The 20619-nt window shown below is 42.5% G+C and overlaps 1 protein-coding gene across 3 annotated transcripts in view; it reads right to left on the reverse strand.

Annotated features, from left to right (window-relative positions):
- Nucleotides 1-20619, reverse strand: part of CPVL (carboxypeptidase vitellogenic like) — a 131508-nt gene that overhangs the window by 80159 nt on the left and 30730 nt on the right. For all 3 annotated transcript variants that reach the window (XM_087429145.1, XM_004418877.3, XM_087429146.1), the window contains exons 4-7: nucleotides 8371-8485; nucleotides 7352-7410; nucleotides 5869-5948; nucleotides 615-681 (exon numbers count right to left, since the gene is read on the reverse strand). In XM_087429145.1, coding sequence (XP_087285271.1) covers nucleotides 615-681; nucleotides 5869-5948; nucleotides 7352-7410; nucleotides 8371-8485 — 321 coding nt within the window. The remainder of the gene's footprint in view (nucleotides 1-614; nucleotides 682-5868; nucleotides 5949-7351; nucleotides 7411-8370; nucleotides 8486-20619) is intronic.

The following is a 20619-nucleotide window of genomic DNA, read 5'->3' on the forward strand; positions in this document are numbered from 1 at the left end:
GAATCATCAAAGGATGCTAAAACTACTGGGGGACAGATTTGGGGGAAATATATGTTCACCTGGTCTCAGATTATTTACTAAATTCAAAAGGAAAAAGGTACCTTTCAAACAGTGAGATTTGGCAGATATCACCTTGACCAAGTGACCGAGATTAGCATCACCAATAATGGGACAGATATTATTTGCCTCCTGACGTGACACAATAGAAAGTATACAACATCATCTATATCGTATTCTTGCCAAAATGTTTTCACTGAATCTAAGCATTGAGAAAAGAATCAGACAAAGTCAGAAAATGTGATATTCAAAAGGGTACCTGGCCTAGACTCTTCAAAATCATCAGCATGAACGACAACAACAATAAAAAAGGCATTGGGCCGAGACATGACAACCCACTGTGATAGATGAACCTTTATTGAGCCCTGAATTTTTTAAAAAAATGTTATGGAGGACATTTTGGGGATAACTGGAGAATTTTGAATATGGGCTGAATTAACATTAATGTGTGTGTGTCCGTGTCCGCGTACATATTGAATGAATAACCCACAAGTGTCATAATACATTTCAGTCCTGATGATGTTGGAAGCACACAAGAAAACATGACTTCAACTCACCTCCCCAGTGGCATAAAAGTCATTCTCTTTATACTCAGGAAACAACTGGAAAAACTGAATTAGTGCACTGCAAAAAGAAGAACAACAATAAAAATCACACAGAATCAGAATAGCTTCATGCTATGCTGCCCAATCTAACCCTTTGACAATAGGTCTCACATTTGAAATAGGATACCATTATGCTGTAAGCTCCTGCAGGCATTTTTTCAAAGTCTCAGGTGCATAACACTTCATACTCGGTGGATGGTTAGAAAATACTTGTGGGCTTACTTTGTGATACTAAGAAGTTGAGCAAGTGGACATCAACACTCTGGGCAGGTTTCCAAATCTCTGGTTACCCTTGAGCAAAGTGACACAACGCTTTCACCTATTATTTGGCAATTCTTGGAGGTAGTTCTGCAAACCTTATGACCCCATTAACCAGGGTTTGTGGTGAGGTAATAGGAACCTTAGCTGCTTACCAACCTCTCCCTGTGGGGAACCCTGAACATTTCTAATGGTGCTCCCAGAATTTCAGCGTTTTAATAACCGACCAACAGAAAAGTTGTAAAATGACTATAGTCTAAAGGAAAAACCACCAAATGGCCAGAGACATGGAAATAAATGTATACTGGCCTCTAGGCTCAAAAAAATCACGTTTACTACAGAATGCCAACAGCCACTTCAGTGAGTTATACTGAAATATATATTTAAAGAGACTCAAGAAATGATTCCATAAAAAGCAAGAAAAGAGTGGGTCATCGAATGATTCTCTCTTTGACCAAAATCTTTCTAAAAGGACACAAAAACTTGTGAAACTCAGAAGCTCTACGAGTGTTTTGACCCAGATTGCAATGCCTGAGAAGTCAGGCAGGGTTTTTGTTCCAGCCTCCTGCTGAGGGACTAAAAACCAGGAACCATCCCATTCAGGAAGATGAAAGGCAAGACGTCTTGCAAAACCAAGAGGAGGAGAAAGTTCAAGGGTTAGAGAGAGGCAAAAGTGGGTCATTGCAATCACCATGATCCTGACTATACTTAATTTTCAAAGCCTCCATAAAAATCCACCATTAAACACTCCTGTAGAGTTTTGGTGTACTTCTCTATTTATTATTTATAGTAACCAAAATCTTTGTAGCAACTAAATTTGGGAAGCTGCATTATATAGTTTCCATGTTTGTGCTGGAAATAAGCTGGCTTTAGAGTGGAGATAAAAATAGGAGTTTATTCTCCACCCTTCCTTCTCCAAACTCCAGGCTAAAAACTACTTCTCTTTCTCTCTTTCTGCTAGTTGGAATGGCAATAGACAATTCAATGTAGTAAATCTCAATCAAGCCTTATGCTTTAGCCTAAAGCTTATTTCCTCGGAGAGTTTGTTGGAGAATTGTTGGGGTTGCCAGATTTAGCAAATAAAAATATAAGATGTCCAATTAAATTTGAATTTCAGATCAACAATGAATAATGTTTTAGTATAAGTATGTCCAAAATATTGCATGGGACATACTTAGATTAAAACATTATTCATTGTTGATCTGAAACTGAAATTTTACTGGGCATTCTCTATTGTATCTGGCAATCTTAGTTGAAGGAGATCATCTCCCAGGTTGCTTCTAGCTTGAAAATGCCAGGATTCTTTTGCTGAAGTTTCCAAGGCAAGGTCCCATTTGAGGAAGTCATAGAGTCTTAATTTCACAGTAAGATCAAAACAAAAATTCAGCTAATAATAGCCAGCCTTTGGTAGGTCTTTCTTAAATGGAAGTGAAGAATGAAAAAGGTAAATTTACTAAGTTAGATTTACATATGCCATTTGCTCATTTAACTGTGTTTTAGTTAAGTACTATTCTTATTCCATGGTGAGGGTTTGCTTAAAAATATAATCTAGAGGCTGGCCAGCTGGCATAGTTGTTACGTTCGTGCACTTCGCTTCAGCGGCCCAGGGTTCGCGGGTTTGGTCCCAGGGGCGGACCCACACACCACTCATCAAGCCATGCCGTGGTGGCATCCCACATACAAAACAGAGGAAGACTGGCAAGAGATGTTAGCTCAGGGCCACTCTTCCTCAAGCAAAAAGAGAAAGATTGGCAACAGGTGTTAGCTCAGGGCCAATCTTCCTCACCAAAAAAAAAAAAAATATATATATATATATATATAATCTATAATCATGCCCACGTGAACTTTCAAATTTTAGAAGAACTGCTAGAATATATAATACATAATACATATACGTGAGTGTGTGTATGTGTGCATGTGTGTGCACTCCATGCATTTATTCAGGTACAAGAACTATATGGCACAGGAAGCATGCTTCTTTCAGATAATTCCATTTGGCAACCGAGCTAACACTGTGCCAAGGCCTTGTCTAATAAGTGGAATTTTAGTTAAAGGCTACCTGGTAGCAAAAAAGTAAATTAAAAGAAAACAGGAAGAAACAGAGATTGCAAGGGAGAATGCCTAGGAGAAAATTAGTCCTCAGATAATTTTTTTAAAAAAGAAGTTAGTGGGTTCGGGGCAGAGAAGGTGGATGGAAATGATAACGTACTATATAGAGCAGAAGAAAGCACTGGATTTTGGTCAGTTCTAATGGAATCAGAAGCCCAAAATTACAAGACGTTAAGGAGAATCGAGGTTCAAATAATCTAAGCAAAAGCTCCATAACAACAAAAGCCAAAGAAGGTGCAGCTTTAGTCACTGACAGTTTGACTGAAGAAACGCAGCAATGGGAATCTCGGTAGTTTTGTTTTGTGGCTGCACTCATTCCACATCTAGTGTGGTCGAGCCATGATCTCTGCCCTGCATGGATCATGCAATGTTCTCATTTAATTGATGGAATACATTGTTAGAAAGCTTTGTTTAGCGATACTGTTTCCCATGCAAACCAACATATGTTATAGAATGATAGTAGCATTTCCATTTGGCTGCTGAGAAAATAACTTCAGGCACTTCATAGACTATAAGCAGGAGGAGGGGGGGCGGGTGGTGCTTGTTTACTATGTATCAACTGCACCAGAATTGGTGTCCCGCACACGGTAGGCAATCGATAAATAGTGGTAGAAGGAGAGTGGCACCAGCTAGTATACTCTAAATCGAAGTTAATAAATTTATTATTCTTTAGTAAATTATTTTTTTTCCCTAAACCAGAAGGGCATTGTGGTTCAACAGCACATTCCAAATAGAAAAAAAAAAAAAAATTTAAACACCTTGTTAGTGAAAAAGTTTTATTTCCAAACACAAAGAAAAGCAGCCTAACTGTGACTGTCAAATCAAATTTAGGAGTCTTCCCCCTACAGCCAGGCACTATTAATAGTCAAAAGGAATGGGATTTCTAGAAAAAAAGAAAGATGGTTTTCAAAGGGAGAAGAAGCAAGATCTACTCTTTAAACCTGTAGTAGCCCGCTTCCAGGTTTCAAAGAGACCTTCCTATTCCCAACACCCCCATCTGGAGAGCTGGAGAGAAGCATGTAGTCACAAGGGGAAACAAACGGAGTAAACTATAAAGGAAACAGCTGAAATCAGTTTTCTCCACTGCCCTTGATTAGCTATTTTCCAGTTCTAAGAGCCTGAAGCAAAAAGAACTAAAACAGCTATAAACAATGGATGCTTTGAAATAGGTTCTCTTTACATGTCATGCAAGAGGAGATGTACCACATGTCAGCAGTAAATATCCACACTGGAGGGTCAACTAGAAGCTGTGACCATCTTTGGGGGAGGGGAAGGACAGACAGGAAAGGAATGGCAGCGTTGCAATGCTCTGGCTTAGAGGAGATGGATGCATTTCTTTAAGACAGAACCTCCGCCCTCAGGGTGTTTGCCAGTTAAACAACTGAGCTTGTTTGGATTTAAGCCAAAAGAGGGTTGGAGTAGGAGGTGGATGGGAGGGTAGGGAGAGTAGGCTTCCCATCTGTAAGATGAGAGCACATGGTCAGTGCTAAATGAGAAAGACATGGCACTGGAGAAAACTTGTAAGGATAGCCATCTCCATTCTGTCTGTGGAGGCAAAGAGGAGGGGTGCAAGTCAGGGGGAGGGCAGGAGGACCCCTGTGAGGACCTGGCTAATGTGCTCCTAGGACCCACTGCACTTGGAAGCAGAAGGGTGGGGTCCTAGACATCCTCCCTGGAAACTGAACGGAAGTGTTAAAATAAAAGGACATGTGGTAAATGAAAGTGCAGAAGACAACAGCCATATTGTTTTCTGGATCAGCAGGGAAGAGAGAAAGGCCGGAAGTTCGTCTTTCCTCTCTCTCCCAGCCATCTGCCGTGGAGAGAAAGAAGAATAAAACGGAAAGCTTTTGTCAGAGATCAAAAAACTCTGACTCCTATTAGATTCCCTTTCACTCTGGGGATTGGTTGGGTTTGCTCACCAAGTAATTAAGAGAATGAGTGTTGGTGGAAGTGGAGGGTAGAGGAGCTAATTAACTCTCTCTGGCCACTAGGGTTCTTTTAGTAAATTATTATAATGCATAAAGTGGTACCCTAGTGACCTGAAAGAATTCAGGACTTAGTCTCAAGCAATAATTTACAGACTGGAAAAATGTGACCAAATAAGAAAGATCACTTTCTTTAAAAAAAAAAAATGTACTAAAAATAGCTATAACAAATGTGAGGAAGAAAAAGAAAGGAAGAAATTATATGTACATGTACCATTTCATCAGGCTTAAACTTTACACTTTCCTTCAATTTCTTTTTTTCTTTTAGTAAAAGAATAACTTTGTAAAATGAAGGGAAAAGGGAAGAGACTAGCTAACAAGCTGAGCCTTCAGCCTGGAAAAGTCATGAAGGAGCAAGAGAGTGAAAAATTGCATCAGAAGGCCACAAAAGGAGGAATTCTGGGAAAGAAAACAAACAAACATCTGAGAAGATGTTGCTTCCCGGCAGATGCAAAGTTAAATATAATGTTGGAAAGCAAGCAGAAACCTCTCAGGCATCTGGTTGAAAGGTTTGAAAATAATCTTGGGTTCAATAATTTCCTTCTGTTTCTACTGTTTCTTAAAGGATATTTTCACAAAATTACAATTATGTCAAGATTTCAGCTCTCCTTGTTACTTTCTCTGCTGGCCACTTGCACAATCATCAGTAACAGTGTAACAAAGTGGAAAATTAGACTGTGTGTGTGTGTGAGGGGGTGTGTGTGTACTCCTCATGTAGAAGTAGTCTTAAAATGTCTTTAGGAATTAGACTATGAGGACCAATCAATAGTACTTCTACTACTGGAAGAATTTTCCTATTGAGATAGAAAAATATTTGGTATGAAGAAGGCCAAGAGGGAGCCAGGGCCTTTTACCTGTATAAATCTCGTGCCACGTCATCCTCATTGACTGCATATCCCTGGGGATCATCAGTAAAACTGAAGCCTGTGCCCACCTGAAGGTGAAATAAATAAGCAGGTGTAAACACAGAGAAACACGTGCCTCGGAGCCCTGCAGAGAAATGCCACACTGGAAGGAAATGGACTGTATTCCAAAAGCCAAGCCCCTGACCTGGGATTTTTGCCATCATCCCATGTGCATTTTGCCATCCTCACGGGAGGATGCTGCATTTCACCTATTTCCCCCTCGCCTCCTCCAAGCCTAAATAAATTATCAGCACAAAGCTCTGCCCGAGGGTCAGTGGCTGAGCTGTCCTGACTCCGCAGTGGGGACCCTGCCAGACGTTGATTTAAGGAGAAGAGTTCACCTTTCCTGGCCCCTGTTACAGTATCAAAAGACCCAAAGTTGTCTCCTCTCTGAAACCTGGAGGGTACATTGCCCTGTTCTGCCAAGAAGGAACTCTCTAGGCTGGAGATAAAAGATAGTGGTGTGTGTGTTTTTTCATTTCTTTATTGGTGAGAAATATGGCTACATAAGCCCTTTCACCTTCAGTACATAAGAGGTTTTAAAATAAAGATTAGTTTTAAACTAATATGTCCTTGTACCTAGAAGTTCAGAGACAACTGAGCTTCAAAAGAAGCAGCTACTACTCATTTTGCATCAGTGATTTGTATAAGGAATGCGCCCTCTACCAGGTATAAACATTTTGTTGTTGTTTCTGTTTTTCACCCAAGGGAACAGGACATTTAATTCAACTTTTATTTATATATACAATTACAGACTAGGAAAGAGGATGGTTGACAAAACACGGTGGGGGAGGGGGCAAGAATTGGACTTTTTTCCTCCCTATTTATTACCTGTCTTCTCTTTGAACCATTTGGGAAGTGAGAGAAGTTAGAGAAGTTATTTAGGGGGCAAAGATACTCCCAATCTGCAGAAGCTGACCCTAAAGTTACTCTCCCATTTTGCAGTTTATTGGACTCAGTTTCAGAAGAACTTCCCAAGGAGAATTCCACTTTTTGTTCTGAGATGAAGTATTCTGCTCCCTGTGATAAGTGAAGACCAATTGTGACTTTTTATATCTAGAACTCTATTTGAAAGATTAGGAGTTCCAATACTACATAATAACTCAGAATATGGAGAAACCCAAATCATCAGTGGAAAGATACTAACCCCTTATCCTGGATGGTATAACTGGTATAATTCAGTGAACAGGACATTTCATAAGATTAGAAATGAGAGAAGGAGTGGAAGCAGCAATTAATTCCCAAACTTGGATATAACGATACATGTTAGAAAAACTGAACCTCAAGTGTTTTTTTTAATAGATTAAATTCTATTTTAAAAAGAAAAAAGTGAAATCTCTATTTCCTTTTTTTTCTATTTCTTAAATGTACTTAAAAAGAAAAAAGACAAGAGAGGCCAACATTGACATTTCACAGGCCATCGGGTACTCACTGGATTATCAACGTACAGCATGGAAAATGTAGTGGTCCAAGGAAAGTCTCTGAGACGCACTAGTAAAAAGAGAAGAGGTTTGAGACTAGGTTGTTAACAAGACATTCCACCTAAGGCCTAGCTCTGGTCAGGAGCCCAGTGTGCCCACCTGTCCTCACCATGTCAATGAACTCTTAGTGCCCCTCTGACACTGCTTACCAGTACCTTTTTCTTCTCCTCTCCTCTCCCTTACTTTTCTGGACCTAGAGGGTTTCTACACCTAAAATGAAGTTTGGAAACAAAACCCTGTGCAACTGGTTCATGTAGAAACACTCATCAACCACCCATACAATAAACCCATCTGTCCAATCCAATGAATCACCCTTAACATCCCACCCTTCTGAATCCTCTTTCTCCCACCCAATGCTGAAGAGAACAAAAATTTCAACAGAATTGGCATACACGCTTTTAGATTAAGTCACAAACTGGCTCACCTCCAAATTCTGACCCAGGGAAAGTAAACAATCTCCCCCCATCAAAGAAAAATGAGATGGAGGTAAGCCTGGGTTACAGCCAGATGTGGCTCTGTCTCCATTCCTTCCTTCACCCCAGCCCCCGCCCACGGTATCTTGCCTCCAAGATATCTGATCATTTACAGGACTGAACCACACAGTGTTCAGTTCGTGTGAATAATTAGGGATATAATTCCACCCATTAATCCCACGCATAAGAGCTCGCCCAAATAGTAGTAAATACCAACTGTTTCCGTAAGCCCAGATTGCTTGGGTCAGCAGCAGACCGAGAGAAAATAGCTTAGAACCTTTCACCCAAATTTCAAGGAAGAAAGCAGCTCAGCCAGGACACTCACCCTGGTGCCTCCTCCTCCTTGGACAGACATTGCCAGAAAGCTACGTTTTTATAATCTGGAACTGTTAAGCTATCCCTAGTGGTTCAGTGTACACTCTAAATTATTTCTGAAGCAGATAAAAGGTTCAGATAAAGAATTCCCCATAAGAAAATAGAGCCCGAGCAATACTCACGGGTCAGGTTACTTGTGACAACATAAGGTCCGTGTTCCACAAAGAGTCCAAACATGGATGAACCTCCGGGCCCCCCCTGTAGCCAGAGAACTACTGGAGCATTTGATGGCTCTACCTAGAGGGGACAGAGAGACCAGTGACCACACAGAGCACGAAAGCTGCAGAATACACCCAAGCAAACTTGTCCGAATCATCTGTCTTGCACGGCCTTGATAAATCTCACAAAGCCCTCCCACACCCCAATGACCCCTCTCCACTACTGGTCATCTGTTGTTGTTTTGAATTAGTATTTGCCTCAAATGCTGGTGTCTAGACACCCAGCATACTGCCTAGGGCAGGGTTATATTGTTTTAGCTGTTTAAACTTCTGAGGGACTCTTCCATTTGACCAAGATATTCCCAAAAAAGCACAACAAAGAATCCATCCTCCTTGGTGACAGCTGACCCCCTTCACTGAGAACCTAAACTGCCTTTCTGATTTTCTTCACTAAGAAGGTGTTCGCAAGGACAAGAGCAACTTCATTCAACATGAGGGAAACTGAGAAGCAGAGGGGCCCAGAGTCATGCAGCCCATGCAACAACAGCAACAAAACCCTAAACAAGGTTCAGATTTATTTAGGAGACGTGGGAGATGTAAATAAGAAAAGGTCATTGGCAGGGCTGGGGTGATGAAAACTAGCTCCTGGCAGTGGAGTCAAGAGCATCACCCTCAATGCCAGAGGGTTCTTTACTTCTTTCACTCAACAAGCATTTACTGAGCTCCTCCTATGAGTCAGGCACATGCTAGGAGGAGGTACCCCGCAGAGCAGCGGGTGAAAAAGAAAACTCTCCTTGTCCTCTGTGAGCTTACATTTTCACGGGAAAAGCAGACAATAAATAATTAAATACATAAATATGATGATTAAAGAGGAAAATAGCATGATGTTGAGAGAGAGAGTGAGGGCTGAGAAAGAAGGGCGCTTCCTTTAGACACAGTGATCAGAGAAGGACTCAATGACATGAACTGAGCCCTGAAGGCCAGGAAGGATCCAGCCTTGAGAAGATCCAGGGAGCAATGCTGTAGATGGAAGGAGATGGCAGGGAAAATCCTCAAGACAGAAAAGAAGTGAGTGTGAGAAAAGAGAGCGCGGATGTTGCCTGGCCCTGAAGTGACCTCCAGAGCAACGTGAAAGAAGGTCCACTTGGCCTCCACAAGCTCAAAGCAGGATGTGACAGTGAGCCCTCATTTGATGTCATGGCTCATTTGGTGTTCAGTCAGCCAGGCTTGGCAAGCAAGGATCCTATTGCTTCAGCCCAGAATGAAATCCTGCAACTTCTTACTCAGCCCAGTCATACAGAGACAAATCAGTGTTTCATTAGAAGGTCTGAGTGGATTGACTCCATCTACCTGGCTGATGTGAGAAGGCTGTGCACAGAGGGCAAGACTAACTCAAGAGGAGGTGATCTGGGATGCCACAACCTGGAACCTGGAAGAAGAGCTGATCATACAGGGTTCTAACCATGAAGACAGAGGGGGTAGAGGGATTTCTCTTCTCCAGTCACCACAAGTCTGACACAGTCCTTCAGCAGCTTCGGAAAGGGGCCAAGGGGGCCTTGCTGAAGGAGAGGCTGTGGTAGAACGGCCGTGAGCTGGAGAAGTGCCTCCCTATGAGGGGCTACCTCTGGGGCCCACTCTCCAGCATCCAGGAATTAAATGAGATAACATTTGTAAACCTCTTGGAACAATGCCTAATGCGTGGTGATAAAAGCACAGTAAGTGTAAATGATTATTATAATTAAGGAAACAGGGGGAAAAGGTAGGAGCCCAGCGTCAGACTGGGAACTCAGATCAGCAAGGCTGTAGCTCCAAGAGCCAGCACAGTATAATGGTAAGTCTGTGAGCTCTTGCCCCAAACCATTCAAATCTGGGCTTTACTATCCACTAGCTGTGTGACTTGAGGCACGTTGCCTACACTCTCTGGACCTCAGTTTCCCCACTTGTAAAATGGGGATCAATAACAGTACCTATGCCATGTGGCTGTTGGGAGGACTAAACAAATTAATTTTCATAAAGTTCAGTGAGTGGCATATAGTACATGTTCTACAAATGTTAGCTATTACTATAAAAGATAAACACTAGGAATCTACAGATGGTTTTGACGTAAACCATCTACAAAAGAGGGAATAGGAGAAGTGGGTTGTTTGGTGTTCTGCCTTGCTCCTTTGGCCGACATCTTCCCTGGTCAGTTTTTCACTAGTAAGTCCTCTTGCCTCGAGTGTTGCAAATATCCATAAAGAATTCAAGAGAACTAGGGACTTGTAAGTTGAAGCAGGAAAAATTAAAATCAAAGACAGCCTTTTAAAGCTGCTGTGGGGAAGCAGAACAAGCCCTGGAATTGGCAACCATACAAGTGCTGGTTCTATGTGGCCACACAATAGCTATGTGATCCCGTCCTCAGATTCTTCCAGCCCTCGGTTTCCTCATCCATCAAATGGTGATAATGCCCACCTCACAGGCTTCCTTGAAGGCCCTGAAGAGAAAATGTATCATGAAATGATTTTGTAAACTCTACTGTGCTGAATAAATATAACCAGCTCTGCCCTAACCTGCCTGGCCCCAACTGTGTGTGTTTTGTTTGAATGAGTGATTTTTATCTCCCCTCAGATCCTCTAACTTGCTGTTCAATACCACTCACCAGGACCACCTTCCACTAGTATTCACTCAGCAGTGGGAGCATATTAGCGATGGAGAAACAATGCAATCTGGATAGAAATGCTTCCAGCCTCCCCGGGAATATGAGATACTGTGAGTTCACCCATTCCAGTGGACATCCCCCCCACCACTTCCTTCCTAATGTGCACATGAGCTTCTAGAAGCCACGTGAGCCAGTGGTTCTCAACCTTGGCCGCCCATTAAAATAACTTGGAGAGCTTTAAAAAAAAAAAAACTACTGCCTAGGTCCAAATCCCAGAGATTCCAATTCAATTGGTCTGGGGTTAGGCAGGCATCAGTCTTTTTCAAAAGCTGCCTGGTGGTTCTAATGTGCAGGCAGGGCTGAGAATCTGTGAGGGCAGTGGAGAGTTTCTCGGACGCCCTGGGCCCTCTAGTCTCCACCCTATCCTCTCCTTGCTTTTCATGTCCCTTCCTGTGACCTGGCACAATGATGGGATCTCTAGGCTCTCAGAAAAATAGCCTGACCCTGAGAGGCCACACTACAAAGTCAAGTCAAACACCTCGGTGCCAAATATCTTTATTATGCAACTTTGAAGCACAGGACACTGCATTCCTGGAATGCTTAAAGAATAAGAGATCTGCATACACACCTCCAACCTCAGCTGACCTTGCTCCTCAAATTTACTTTCCTGAAGGAGGTGAATGAGCTCAACAACGCTTGAAGAAACTCACTTTTAAAGAAAACCCCACACACACATCCTTCTACTTTGATGAGCCAACCAATCTGTGAACTGATACCACCCTTATCTGGAATAAAATGCAGAAGTCATATGCTGGAAAATAAAGGTTTACACATTCAATGCTAAAAACCCAAGAGTTAGTTATATGACAGAATGTAGACTTTTGTAATGTAATATGACATCATAATGCCACGACATGTAATAATTATGTCAATAATAATGGCATAAAGTTATTATGTGATAATTTCCAGGGTGATATATTTAGCTCTCAATTGTGAGAATGCAGCCCTTCTCCCACTCTCTACCCCCACTTAGGAAAGAATAAAAGTAAATGACATCTTGAACAAAATCACATTGCAAAACTTAGAATCAATGAAGTAAGAAACAACTGCTTTAATTCATTTACAATTTTACAAAATTCAGGACTTTTAAAGTATTTATTATTTTGACGCTATAATTCAAGAGTGCATGAAACAAGAGAAATAGTGCATTTACTTCTGTCAAAAGTTTTAAAAATCTTCCTTAAAACTATATTACAAAGAAAGTACTTATTCTTGACTAATTTTTCTTTCAAAGAGGGTATAAAAAGACCCCTCTTACCCCACCAATCCTATTCCCTAGAGATCATCATGGAGATGTTTAGTCTTCCAGATTTTTCTCTATGCCCCCTCATATACATATACACATATCTTGTAGATGTTATGTATGCTATATACATAAATAATTTTTTTTTTAAAAAAGGATCAGGCTATATATAATACTCTATATTTGCTGTATTCACTTAACAACATGTTGTGGAAATCTCTTCATATCAGTACATATCATCATTTGGCTGAATAGTATGACACTCTGAATTTACCATAATATATTAATTCATTTAACACCTAACACCGACCAGTATTGTTTTAAGGCTGGGGATGCAGACCAGCTCCCATTCATGGACAGGTAGGATAGTTAACGGTTAAGAGTTAACGGCTTTTGGCACAGACAGCCAAGGTTTGAATTCCGACTATGCTATTTTACAGCTGTGTGACCTTGGGCAAGTTACTTAACTTCTCTGTGTCTGTGTTCTCTGCTTGAAAATAAGAACAATAATAATGTCTATCTTATACAGTTGTTGTGCAGATTCAAAGAGTTAATATATGCACAGCACTTAGAACAGTGCTTGGCACATCTACTTAAACATTAGCTCTGATTATTTTTCTGGTGAGGTGGGTAGACAGGTAATAAATAAGTAATTAAATAAATGAATAATATGAGAGAGTACTGGAAGGACATTAGATTGAATACTTAAAGATGTCCGCTAGTCATGGGCTAACATTTGAGCTGAGACCTGAAAGATGAGTAATTCCCTGCTGATAAGCATTTATATATTTAATTAAAAAGAAAATAAAACCTGTATTAATGACATATAGGTCAGAGTAGTATAGCAGGAACTGATGATCAGAAAGAAGGGACAAAGAAATTCTAAATATGAAAGAAGGGACAAAGGAATCCTAACTATGTAAGTGAGAAGTCTCTCTAGCAAGAGGAGAGTGTGGGCACGCAGGTCCCACAAACCTGCACCTTTTGTTGGTAAAGAAACTGTGGCTTTGCCTCAGAAGCCCTTTCCATTCTTCTGGTGACCCCTGGTGGCCAATTCATGAACTTGGACACTCCTTCCTCAGGGTTTGTTCCAGAATGAACATCTCAGAAGGAGGCAGGTTATCTATTCAGTATTTTAGACTCTCTACAGAAGGAAATTTCACAATTTCTCACATTAGGGATTTCCATTATTTATTCACAATGATGGTGAAAAAATCTACCCTATGTCTTAACAGATTGTCACTTGAAATAAGTGAAACATTTATTTGGTTTAACACTGTGCATAAACGGGTTCTTAGAAACACCCAGTTTCTCCTTGCTTCTAAGTGAGCAGAGAGGAGAGTCTATAGGAACACTGATGAAACTAAACTAGTACTAACCTCTTGTGTCCTATTGCTCCCCAAGGGGACATGCCCTCCGTAGATAGCATCCCGTGTATGCTCTGAGTCTTCCTTTTTGCCCCCGCTCTCCATCAAACTACCCATCTTTCTTCCATCCTCCCAGGTCCTCATCTACATTTTCTTCTACTCAGGTCTTACACAGATCATTGAAGCAGTAAATTCATATACTGGGCGAGGGAGCATTAAGACTTGCTAATTTCGGTACTCTGAAGTAACATGACTATTTTACACGGAGGACTTCTTGGAGTGACTCTAGGGAATCTCGGGTATCTCAACAATTATTAGGGCATTTTCTGCCAATGCCCAGGGCTGGAATGCATACTCTAGCCACCCCCTTCCTCCTACCCTCAATAGGGAACACCACACGTTGTAAGAGAAAACAGCAACTAAACCATTAACAGACCCAAACCAATGGTACTACTTAAGATGAGAAGTACAATTAGTAAATTAATTAAGGCTCCCTTCACACTTCTACAGACAGAGGCTGATCATTTGCTTGGTTTAAACAATGTGTTCTATCTTAATTGAAGTCATTAGCACCCCAAGTAAATGTCTTGAAATTCCCCCAAGTATGTTGAATGGACTCCCATTTTGCCACACAGATCCCAGTTCAGCTGACACTTCAGCTGCTACACTAATGGTATTAATCAAGGCGGAGCTTTTTATTTAAAACGATTGGTTTTGTGACTAGAATTGTTAACTAAGTACCTAATAACATTTTAATTCTGCACGCACACTCCCAACACATACAAACAACTTGTTAAAGACATTGTGTGCTTTTCAGAGGAATTTTACTTATAGCGGTTGGCGTTGACCACTCACTAAATCTTCCTTTACTACGATTGTTGCCACTGCACCATCATACGGTAAATTAACTTTTCCAAACTTTTTTCAGTTATGAGGCCTCCTTATATCACTCCCAAGTTCTCACTGGCTCTCATCAAGCCTTGAATTGTCTCATTAATTCGAGCCAGCTTGCACCCCACTAGAATCTTCTCTTCCTTTCTCCTTCCTAATCTTTCTACTTGGCTCTCACTCCTTCATGAGGTAGTTATGGCTTCTCTGTTTGTGCCTCCTGCCAAAAAGTTGGACTTTAGAAGGAATAAGGGGCAGGGGTGGTGGAGAATAGGCCTGACTTTCCCTTCCTGATGCAAAGAAAGAAATGGCTGGAAAAAGTTAGTTACTTTCTTCTCCATGTAAATTTTCATTTCTCAAAGGGAATCAGGCACACAAGATTTCTGCAGAGTTTGAATATTCCTATAGATGGAATGATCTATAATTTATCATTTATAGCTACTTTCTTCGTGTTTTGTCCCACCTACCTTCTATTCTTCCAGATCCTTGATGCCATAAGTATATAGCAAACAGAAGACATACAGTGAAAGTGTGAAGAAGACATGTCTGTGACCTCCAAAACTTTGCTGATTACTAGTGGATCTGTAGCCATCTATGGTACACATATCTTAAGAGATCTGTCCAGCCCATACCCCTTCTCTAAGAACTGACTGTCAATTTACCAGTGGAAAGGGCCCATTAGCCATGTCTATATCACATGACTCAGCACCCTCAGCCTTAGCTGACTGGACCAAGAAAGAACACCTGACCCAACTGGGCCAATCACACTCTGCTCCTAGGAGAAGTGCTATCTTATCTCTGTGGATTGCATGGTCCAGGATAGGTAAACTTGGAAACTGTAGGGTAGCGATCTTCTGGCAAATACCTGGGGAAGCGAAGCATATTGATGTGCCAAGAGAGAAGAATGAAGCACAGATGAGTGATCCTGCGGTCTTGGACAGAATAAGGCTGAGACAGAAAGACTGGCTGCCCTGGTTCCTGACGCCTTTTCAGTTCCTGATTCCTCAGGACAGACTACACTTTCTGCCCTTGGTGTTTCCAGGCAGGAGAGAAGGATTTAGAATGGGGTGGCTATATCAGTTAGGGTCCAATCAGAAGACAGAAACCACACAGTAATTTTAAGTTTTAAATTGTTCTATTTTTTAATAATTAGATATAATTATAATAATTAATAATAATTTAATAATTAATTCCAATTTTACTTGGAAGCATTGACTTTTAATTCTGTTACATGTTCCAGTGTTTGCTCTGGCCCCTGTCAGCCATGGGTAGCACATCCACCCATGTGGGGATGGAATGCCAGAGGGGTCTTCTACTCCCCCATGAGCCATGCCCTCAGTTTTGGCCAAATACCAGCATACTGGGTGGGCTTCCTGTATCCACCAAGGAACAGGGAAATTTTCATATAAAGAGGTATTCATTATAACAGGAGAATAACCATAAATATGGAAAGAGAACTCTCAAGAACATCCTGGGCTGAGGGAGAGTGTCCACTGATGGACAAACTCATAAGGTGGGGAGGGAGCCCTTCCCAAGGCTACAGTCCAGACCTTCGTGGAGAAGGTTGCAGCCCACTTGGGGGCTGAGAAGTTCAATGGGGTGCCCAGTCCAAAGCTGGCCAACAATCCCTAGCCAGTGGGCTGTGGCTGGCAGGGGTGGGGAGTGCAGAGGAAGTCAGGATGTTGGAGGCCCACTTACTTAAAGGGTGGCACACAACCAGGAGTGCATGTTGTCCACGTCAGGAGGGCTGAGGGAAACCCCCCTCCAGGGCACGGGTGGTCAAGGCTGGTGAGAGGGCTGCAGAGAGGGCTGGGCTGTAGGGAGCCTGCTCTCTGACAAGGCCTGGGATGTATGTTGTCCATGTTGAGGGCCAGAGCCGGTGGGCACTGGGGCCAAGCCAGGACTATAAGCCTGCTGAGGGTCTTTGTGGTCTGGGTGCCAGCTAAGGCAGAGTGCCACTGGACTGCTGCCAGACTGGGCAGCAGGGCCAAGAGAAAGCAAAACGCAGAACAAGGAAACAAGAAGAGAAGCCAACTTCCTCCTGCAGTGTCCCTCCAGCACCCTCTACTGACAAAGCTTGTGTTCACTGCACAGGAAAAATGTTTAAAGCTCTATTATCGCGGAGCAGGTTAGAGGGTAGAATTGGAGCTGAGTGGCAAAAACAAAAAACAAAAAAAAAAACAACAGAAAACTGGCACAGTAATCATCACTCTTGAAGTTCTAGTTGTCATAAGATATCACAGTCACAGCCCAAAAGGACATGACAAGAGGCTGTATTAGTTCTCTGATGCTGTACAACATGGGTCCAAAACCTAGTGGCTTAAGACAACCATAATCACTTACTATCTCTCATGCTTTCTGTGGGTCTGGAATTTGGGGCTATCTGGCTGGACAGTTCCAGCTCAGGGTCTCTCACGAGGTCGCAGTCAAGCTATCAGCTGGGGCTGCACTCATCTGAAGGCCAGACTCGGGCTAGGGGAACGTCATCCAGGATTGGTGTTGATTGGAGGGTGGAGGCCTCACTTCCTCTCCATAAAGGTTTGTCCATCTGGTTGCTTTAGCATCCTCCCAACATGGCATACGGCTTCCCTCAGAGGGAGCGATCCAAGAGACCAAGGCAGAAGCAGCATTGCCTTTCACAGTCTAGCCTCGGAAGTCACACACCATCATTTCTGCTATAATATATTAGTCACAGTGGCCAGCCCTGATTCAATATGCAAAGCGACTACACAGGAGCATGCATACCAAGAAGCAAAGATCACTCTTGGAGGCTGGCTATCACAGAGGCCACAAATTCAAGGGATCATTCGCTCAACCCAGCCCCTGATTTAGAGTTGGTGGGTGTTTTCATACCTCAGGTTGTAAATTTAGGCATGTCTTGTAGGCACGCCAACTGAAGCTATAGAACCACAGAATGTAAGACTGGGAAGGGACCTTAGAAATCACCTAGGTTTAACATCTTTATTTCTATACGAGAAAACAGAGGCCTAGAGAGTATAAATGTCCTGTCCCAAGTTACACAGCCAGGAATTGCGGACCTGGAACTAGAATGCCAGTGTCCTGAGCTCTAGTTCTCTCTTCCCAAATTCAAGCCCACTGACTAACTGCACTGGACTCACCGTGGTGCTTCTTAGAAATACTGATCCTGGGCTCTGTCCAGCTCTACTGGATCAAAATCTCTGCTGAGAGGGGCTGGACACTGAGCTGGGGAATTTGTCATATTTGTAGAGTTCCCAGGTATTTCTGACGAGTAGCAGCAGGTCTGAAAGCCACTGTCCTCCACCACCTTGATGTTACTAAAGAGGTTCAGACACCCAGAGAAGGGAGTGAACCAAGCACATGGTGAGGCCCAGCGGAGCCTGATTCCATGCCCTCATGTCCAAGGTAGCTGTCCTGCTGGCTTCCAGGTGCCCTTGGGGACATGCTCTCCAACTCACAGAGAGAACGGCTTCTGCTTTGGCCCAGGAGCATCAGCATGGTTCATTGTCCTTGCACCGGACTGTGGATTCGTGGACTGTGTTAACCTAATCCTGTGCTCTCTTGATTTTCCTGGGTGTTTGGTTAAGTAGGATCAGTACCTGCATGATCCTGAGGGGGAGGGACCACCTCAAATGTGCCCTCACGCCTCACTCTATCCCGCCCTTGCTGACTCGTCAATATGATACTGATCTTTCTCAGTCACTAGATACTCAGATTCCAGGAATCCTGGCCACTCCCCTTGGCCAGAGGAACAAGATGGGGCTCTTAGCTAAGGGGCCTAGGCCTAACGCTACACTTCTCAGGTTTTGGCTCCATGACATTTGAGGTAAATAATCTGCAAGTTTTTGGCTAAATGTGTCCAACAAATTACCTACATTCCTATATCTATAAGACAAAGTCAAACCCGGATATCTTTGTCCAGTGAGAAGGATGCTAATTTCAGAAAATAATAATCTATATGCCTTTTTATCTTCTTAAACATGAAAAATCCCAATTTCACTTTGTAATTTCCTTACCCAGTAGCAATTCATCCACATTCTTGGCTGGCATTCAGCTCCTTCTGATCTGGAATTGTTCCTTATTTCCTGTCTTCTCTAACCTCCTAAATTGTGACTGGTTTTGTTCTGGACAGTATTTGTGTTAAAAATAGGAAAACTAATAATGATAATGATGATGATAATAAAGAAATAATAACTATAGCAACTCTACTTACCATGTATCAGGCACCACTTTAACGGCTGTACTACTTATCTCATTTGTCTCAAACCATTGTCCAGTAGGTATTTTGATCCTCATTTTAAAACAAGGAAACCAATGCTCAGAGAAGTTCAGAGACGTGCCCAAGCTCACATTTGGTACAAGCAGTGGAGCCAAGATTGTATCCAAGCCTGACTAACTCAAGAGCTATACTGTTAACAACTACAGTCTAGTACCTTCCATGACTACTTTTCTCAGGGTCAACACATAATGGTCAAGAGGAAAGATTTCTCCATCAGAGACCTAGCTTCAAACTGCAGTTCTGCCAATTTCCAGTTGGGTAACTTGGGGCTAATTATTTAATCTCTGTAATCCTCTTCATCTACAAAATGCGGACAATAATTCCTTCCTCATGGGGTTATTGTAAGGTGTAAGTAAGAAAATGCACAGTGCTCAGCACATAGTCAACGTTCAATTAGCGATAGCTAACATAATTGTTACATTTTTATTGGCTTCCTTATACTTTTTATCTCATGCAAATACCTATTAATTTCTCTTGCAGATTGTATCCCCCTTGCACACCGATTTCAAGTTCTGGAATCCATTATGCACCGATTTGTATACAATAACAGGGGAGCCTCACAGAAATAACAGGAAAACAGAACTAATTTGAGAAACAGCAGCCCAAAAAACACCTCAGAGGATATTACCAGTGTGGCATCCTTCCTGGATCTCTTATTTTCTCTACCTTCAGTTTTTGTAAGGGGTCATTTCTCTCCTGATGACAATCTCAGCTGTTTCCCTGTGACAGGCAATGAACTAATATTTCCGCCAAATGAAAGGAACTCTCCCCCATCTCGGTGACCACACCTTTTCCTTCTCACGTGCTTTATCTCCTTCACCCAAACTGGCCTGTTCCATAATTTACAGCCCGAAGGCTCAGCAGGAAGGTTGCCTTGGGGCCTTAGAGACCTGGCTCTGCATGTGGGCTCTGGTAAGGAGGTCTTGGAACAATCTATCTTGGCTGCCACATGGTGACACCTGTCAGCAGTGCAGTCTTTACATCCCTGCCTCTCTCTCCCCTGAAGCTTAGCCCGTCACTTCCAATGGAACACCATGTGCTCAAGCATCTTCTTTCCTGTTGTGGCCTCATGTTTATGTCTTCTGGGATCACCTTAGAATGTGTAGGGCTACAGTACTACGCCCGAAAGAACATAATCTGGTCAGGAGATGGACAGCTAGGTCTTCATTTAATTAGGATAGGGGAGACCCCAAGAGCCCAGTCATCGTTTAATACAGGAGTGGGGTTCAGGCCTCAGACTGGCTACCAGGAGAGGTATAAAACCTAAGGCCATTTCCCCGACCAGCATGATAGTCAGAGCATCACCTCTATTCTAAACAAAGCTGTTCACCCAGTTAGTGGTAACCTGGGAAAGAAAAGACTGAGTCTTTGTTTTGTTTTCATTTGATCATTTCCCTCACCATTAATTCCCACTTTCATAAATCTGAATTATTACCAAAGAAGACTCAACATGCAGATCAATGGGGAACTTAGTATGGTAAACAGCCACCAAAGCAGAGGAGAATGTAAGGAATCAGGGTTCACGGGGCTGTGGTGGGGGAGGCGGAGGGTGCAGTGGAGCCTGAGCCCTACCAGGCCTAGAGGACCACCAAGCAGGATTAGGAAAGCTGCACCCACAAGCTGCACTCACCCCTTCAGTCCCCCATTCTAGCCCTCATCCCAGGTGGGTGTACAGAACAACACACCACCTTCATCGGGGTTTGCCTGCTCTAGGCGTTTCTTTCTGCAAAAGGAGTGTGGGCCACTTTGGGGCCAGGAG

This window comes from Ceratotherium simum, chromosome 1 (genome assembly GCF_057802395.1).
Source record: "Ceratotherium simum simum isolate JZ-2026a chromosome 1, ASM5780239v1, whole genome shotgun sequence".
NCBI classification, from domain to species: Eukaryota; Metazoa; Chordata; class Mammalia; order Perissodactyla; family Rhinocerotidae; genus Ceratotherium; species Ceratotherium simum.